The sequence below is a fragment of the Papaver somniferum genome, chromosome 4 (genome assembly GCF_003573695.1).
Source record: "Papaver somniferum cultivar HN1 chromosome 4, ASM357369v1, whole genome shotgun sequence".
In the NCBI taxonomy this organism is placed as follows: Eukaryota; Viridiplantae; Streptophyta; class Magnoliopsida; order Ranunculales; family Papaveraceae; genus Papaver; species Papaver somniferum.
Window position 1 is genome coordinate 40476910 of NC_039361.1, and position 6929 is coordinate 40483838.

Genomic DNA, 6929 nt, shown 5'->3' on the forward strand with positions numbered 1-6929 from the left:
ACATATGGAAACAAACATGAATTAAAAACCATAACCATCACTCCCACTGAATTTCAGATTCAACCATAACACATGCTTATTATCACTCTATATTGCTATACAAACAAACCATATAAATAGCACATCAATAAGCAAAAAAATAACATCCTAAACTCAAAAACAAGACTCGGTGTCATCGCAAATCACCTTTGGGAAGAAAATACGACATACAATGAGGCCTAATAAGTTTAAGACAAAATTCTCATATGAAAAGCTTTCACTCATATTAGACTTGATTCACATCATATTTCATAAACACAAAACACCTTTGGGAAAGATTCGTGTTTACAATTTCTCATATTAAAACACTTCCACATACTTTCAAATTATCACTTTGGCAACACTTAGTCGAGAAATGAATGCTACCGATTGTACAAGTTACAATTTTTCAAAAACATGAAAAATTCAGACCTTACACTTGTGCGAAAAACACCATTTGAGAAGCCCAAATCCATAGCATATGAGAACAAAACTTGATTGTGACACAATAGTCTTCTACAACTGCTCCAATACTTTACTGATTTTACAATACCACCACATCAAGCATGAAGTACTAAACCACCGCATATAAGAAGAACTATAAACTTAGAAGGAAAACAATCCAAAACATCAACCTTATAATCACCCTTGCTGCTGAATATGTAATAACTAGGTGAAATAGAAGTTGAATGTTGGAATTTCAGCTCCATTAGCACTACAATTAAGACCTAAACATTGTGGAAAACAACCTTATGCCGAAATCAGACCTTGAATCTAGTATTATCATACTCAACAACACACAAAACAACACCATATGCAGCAAGAACACTACATATAGTTCATACATAATCAAATTGAGAACAAGGAAATAGAAACACACAGACACTTAAACTTTCATGACTTATTATCAACTTATATTTCCTCACATTACTTCATGATGGAATGACAACAGATTTGCTTTTAAGGAAAACTTGTGAGACTGGAAGAGAGTCCTAGTCATGCTTAGACTCAACCTTATCTAGCATTAACCTTAGGCTAGTCTTTAGGCTAACCCTTTGGTCTTCTAATCTAGCAGCTAGATTGGCCATCCACGTCAGCTAGGACAACCTCCTAAGTCCTATGGTATTTCTAATCTAGCAGCGAAACGCTGAATAGAACAGCGCTGAACGCTGAACCAAACAGCGTCACATGATTTTATTTTCCAAACAACTACTCCCTCCGTCTCTAAAAGATAGGCTTGTTTCGTTTTCACAAAAATTAAAAAAACCAATCATTGTAGCCACTTTTTCATGTTTTTTTCCTAATCTATCCTTGGTCCCCACTCATTTGTTATAAGAGAAATGGGAGAGAGAACTGGTCCCCCTTTAATATTAAGAGAGAAAATTGAGAGAGAGAAGTGGTCCCTCTATAGGTATACTAGTAAAATCATAATATTTGACTTTCCACATATGGAAACAAACCTATTTTTTTGACATACCCAAGTAAGGAAACAAGTCTATCTTTTAGAGACGGAGGGAGTAATCATTACCATTTCTCTCTCCCTCTTTTTCCTCTCTCTCCCCCTTTTTTTCCTCTCTCTCCATCACGTTCTCTCTAACCATTTAGTAAAAAGTACAGAGCGCTGAATGGTTCAGCGTTAAAGTTACTTTTTGAGCGCAGAACAGTTCAGCGTTTCAATCTCGTTGGTAGTTGAACTGATGAGTAAATGCTAGGAGACAGAAGTAGACAAAAATAGTGTTAACTTTTTTCCCACACTTTTTTCTTGATTTGCAACACTTTTTGGCCAATCTAGCAGCTCAATCTAGCCCATAGGGGTTAGTCTTAGTGCATGATTAATACCGTAAACATGCCTTAATGCGGATTAAGATTAATCCGACTAAACTTAATCTAAACAAGCATTATTTTAACCATATGAGATTTGTTGCGCAAAACACAAAAAGTCTAACAGCAGAAACATCAGAAAAACAAGAAGGCCTGCTTATAACCGGAAAATTAAACATGGTAGATATATATTACTCTGCCGAAATTTCATTTAAGGAGGGGTCCTTTCAGCAATCACCACAGTACAGAAACAAAAGGCTGACACAGTAGTGTAGAATACTTCCCTCCCTCTATTTATACACCACTAATTCTGGTAAAGACACGTCTATGTACAATTTCAACCCGAGTGGAAGACCGAGACAATAAGATGGTGCAAAATCTACTTGCATCAAAGTTTTACACAACAAGTCCAGTAGAGAAGCACCTCTTCCCTGCACACTTCAGGTTAGACGACACCTGCCAACCATGGCCTTCGTTGTAACATTCAACCTGGAATTGACAAACTATACGGGATTAGATTCCACACACAAAACATATATCACCTATAGAGGAAGGAAAAGAGAGTCAAAAGCGAACTACACAACGGAAGGTAAATACCGTATCTATCACCATTTTGCCCTCTTTTAACCCTGAGATGGCAAAAATTGTGTCTCCAACAACGGCAGCAGATGAATATCCCCTTGGTTCCTTCATATTCTGATGTGCTATCCATAATTGCATTCGAGGATCATACACCTCCACGCTTGAAATCATTTTACTTCCATCATAACCTCCTAAAGCATACCTGGGGAAGAAGTTACACATTGTTGTGTTAAAAAACTGTATATACAAGGCAGCCATTAAGTTCATGTAGACAAGAAAATTTACTTACAGTTTCTCATTTAGAACAACCAAGGAGTGACACCCTCTTCTAGTATTCATACTTGGGATCCGAGACCAAGAAACTACCTCCCTTGGGTCAAATCGTTCAACAGAACTGGTATAAAAAAATATGTCAGTGCACATTTAAAAGGAAAACAGACGCTATAAATTCCTTTCCTAATGATTGTCCAGACTCCAGATACATGGATGGAGGTTACACCTGATGCATTATTGTCTTTCTGAGCATACAAGTTCTGAATAGTATTGTGCATGTACATGGGTATACGAGACTTCAAGGTCAAGCAGTCAAGGACTAAAAGGATGCAAACACATTGAACGATTGAAGCAGGCTATTTTAAGTTTGTGAGTCTATGCAAAACTACCAACGATGAGTGAATATAGACAGAACATAAAATTCTAGTGTCTCAAACACCTCATGCAGAAAACTAGAAGTCACAATGATTCCACAAAGTCATGTGTCCAGGTAGACAATGCATGCTGATGCCACTAATGAACCATAAGATACTCATATACAATATTCAACCTTCAGAAAACTTAAGATTGTTGTCAGAAAAAACATGCATTTTGATTAGACTACAATCTACCGGAGTAAATAAAGAGGTTACGTACTTCAAATAGTTGTCCCCATCAAATCCCCCACTAGCATAAACTACACCATTGAGCTCCGCTGCAGCACCAGAAAATCTCTGGAAGAACAAAAAGAACTATCCACTCAGTATACTCCACCGTGACAAATAAACAGAGGAAGATGATCAAATGGCTGCAAAAGGTAAGCGCCTAGTGAACAAGTAAAAGCTAGGGTTGAAGCACATTTGACCTCATTGACCACCAACCCTAGCGCTAGCTGGACGCCAGGTCTATGCTCTTAACCACAACCATGTAGCATTTCTTACTAAGTCTAATCCAAATAATAAGCAAAGAGCACCTGATGTAACATTGATTGAGTGCGGATCCACGTTCCAACAACTGGGTCAAACATCTCTACATCTGAGTAACAGTTAACTCCATCTCCACCCCCAATTGCATATATTTTATTATGCAAAGTAACTCCACCTAAGCATCCCTTTTTATGAGTTAATGAAGGACGGGGGGTCCATTCATTTCTTTGTGGGTTGTAGGATTCAACTTCACATAAACATATATGTCAGTCAATCCCATGCAAAGTGAAATGAATAATGTAATAGTAGAGCAAAAGCCGAGAAGAACAAGAATGAGTAGTACCTGTGTCATACCACGAAGTACCATCTCCGCCGCCAAATACATAGATTTCACCATTTAGTGCTGAAGCTGCAGCATATGAGCGGACTAAGTTCATTGGCCTAAGAGATCTCATACTGTCACTAGAAGGTGAATAGCAATCCATAGCCGACAACCATGAAGTGCCATCAAATCCTCCTATTAGGAATAACAGCTCATTCACACCTAGAGATAGTTCATCAATCAACTCTTTTGATGTTTCTTTAGCAGCACTTGACTTAACGCATGCAACAGAAGGAACTAACTGCGACTCCAGCTCTTTCACGCGAATATTCAATTGTTTAACTTGAATTTGTGACTCGGTCTGGAACGTAGTATTTTAGTTAATAATGTTGGCAACATCAATAATATATAGAACTTCTAAGTAACAGATAAAATGCTACTGCACAGAAATTTTAACATGTAGAGAAGTACCAATTTCTTTTCCAGTAGACTAGTCTTTTGTAGTTGTTGAACCTTAAGTTCTTCAAATTCTTGTCTCAGCTACGTAAAAACACGAATATATGAACTCAAAATTAAAAAGATGTTTAAATCAAGTGAAAAGGTATATGATAACATTAAATTCAAACCAAAATGCTCAGCAAAAGCCAACAATATAAATTACCTGACACATCAAAGACTGGAGAACGGATGAGTTAATTGTGACCTCTTCATGCTTATCTAGAGTAAATGATGGTACTTTTGGCTCGCAGTCAAATCCCAAAGATGTGGTTTTACCCTCACAAGGAACAGCAACATTTTCTTCGTAATCTGTTGGATGACACTTCACCTGCTCTCTTTCAACAACAAGTTCCTCATCATCTCCCCATTCAACTGTGTGTAGGCCAGGTTGCAAATTCTGATGGTCTTTATCCTCACTAGGAACAGCATTTAAGGAACTCGACTCCAAATTGAACCGGTCTAACTGCATAGTACTTGAATTCCAATCTAAATTGACATCGAGGTTGGAGTTCATGTCTTGAAGAATATTCCCCTTGGATGAATACTGAGGAATCTCGGTTTGAGACCCCATCATTATATTAGCATGATCTGATTGAGCAAAACAGCCATCTGAAACTGATGTCCACGCATTTTCATTTTCAGCTTTCTTATCATGTTTGGAAACCCAAATAGGGGGACATGAAATTTGGGGATTCACAGGGACAGGTTTTGGCAATTTTTCAAACAAGGAAATCAATCCACTAGTCTGAGCATGATCCAGTTCAAAACGGAAATGAACCTTAGTGTAATAGTTGCCCGCGATTATGGGCCTGTATTGGTTTTCAGACAGTGGCTTACATTGCCTTCGGACACATATGCGAACCTAAAAAAAGAAAACTATGAAATTAGAAATTACTGCCTTTTCTTGACCTAGGAAATGCAAACCTCGGGCATTTTCTTAGAAACTAAAACAGAATAACTCACACCTCCATATAGAGCACAGCAAAAATAGTACCTGTGCAGGATATTGTGTTCTCTCATGACCATCTTGACTCCATCCATATGGGTTTATATTCATTTCCCCATTACTTGCCGCTTCATAGATTCCAAGAAGTTGTCTGTCAGTGTAATTAAACAAGAAGAGCGGCAAGCCCGGTTCGATGTTCTTGATGTATGAGAAGTGTACACCTGGTAAACCTGTTACAAAATTCTTTACACAATGAATACTAGGATTTTTATGAACTTTTTAAAAGACATTTTAACACCAACATTTGAAAGAATCAAACTGACAACACACCTCATGGTTCCTAACAATATGAACAAATCCGAGTTAACTCACATTAGTGGACTAAACCTAATAATCCTTACCAAATATCTGGTTGGAGAGACATTCTTTCATGGTGTGGCGAGTACAACCAAATATAACCCCTCCAAGATCAATTTTCCTCAGATTTCTCATCTTTCCAGGGTTGCTAATGCTTGAATTTTTTTGACCCCCTTCCGAGAATGGGAATGTCGTCTGTGTTTGCCTCCCTGCTCCCATTCTTTCTTGAACCAATTCTACTCAACAACAACAACAAGATAAAATCAATTACAGGTAGTAACAAAAAGTATAATAAAGATTCAAGAAAACACAAAGAAACTGGTACCAAGACCATCATCATCCCTCAAAATAATAATAGGGAATGAAAAGAGAGAGAGAAGGGGAGCTAGGGTTTCTTACTTTAGTCGTCAGTAATGGAGTCTCAGTGGAGAATGGATGAAGTTTTTAGTCTCAGTGGAGAATGGAGAAACAGCGAAGGAGTGTGCCCGGTCTCGATCATAACAAACGTCTTCCCAAACCCTCTCCTAGCCAAAAGGTTTTACAAGTAACCCTTGGCAAATGGATCCTTGTTCTTCTTTTGTTATTAAAAAACAAATTTTACTTGATTGGTTTCTTTCCAAAAGTAAAAATGAGTAAAGAGGGTGTTTGGAATCTTTGGATAACCTTTATCCCAAATTAGGTTGGGAATTTTGGAATTATTAATTCGTTTTTAAAAATAAATTCGTAAAATGGGTATTTGGATACACTTTGCTCCCAGGTCCCAAGTTAGGTTAGTAATTTGAAAATGATTTCTAGATTTTATTGTCTTCTTTCTAAAAGTAAAAATGAGTAAAGAGGGTCCCAATTCCGGTTGGGAATTTCATAACGATTTCTGGAAGTAAAATTGTAGTATATTTTTTGTGAAGCAAATGTATTTCCTTTTTCTATATTTTCTTTTTTGATCGATAAATAAGTTACTGTTGACGAGTTTGAACTTAAATCGCTGGCATTGTCACCCAATGACTTTATCAATATTGTGTTACGGTGACATAATCGAAGCAAATGTATCTAACATCTAACCTTTGAAGAAAAAAAATATTGCTTCCAGAAAAAATAGAAACACTTTAAGTTCCTGGCTAGTTTGGGGCCTAAAGATATTATTTGAGGCCTATCACTAGAAGACAAAATAAGACATTTTGAAGTAAAATGAAAAACCTATTAATGGTTT

General features: G+C 37.1%; 1 protein-coding gene across 1 annotated transcript; it reads right to left on the reverse strand.

Annotated features, from left to right (window-relative positions):
• Positions 1–2005: 2005 nt before the first annotated feature.
• LOC113275230 (influenza virus NS1A-binding protein homolog) lies at positions 2006–6286 on the reverse strand. The gene is made up of 11 exons (XM_026524686.1): positions 6122–6286; positions 5767–5958; positions 5414–5595; positions 4583–5281; positions 4393–4461; positions 3943–4282; positions 3647–3846; positions 3331–3407; positions 2711–2815; positions 2437–2623; positions 2006–2328 (listed from the first exon to the last, which is right to left on the reverse strand). Exons 2-11 carry the CDS (start codon positions 5939–5941, stop codon positions 2236–2238), a joined length of 2127 nt encoding a protein of 708 aa, XP_026380471.1. The 5' UTR covers positions 5942–5958; positions 6122–6286; the 3' UTR covers positions 2006–2235.
• Positions 6287–6929: the final 643 nt, after the last annotated feature.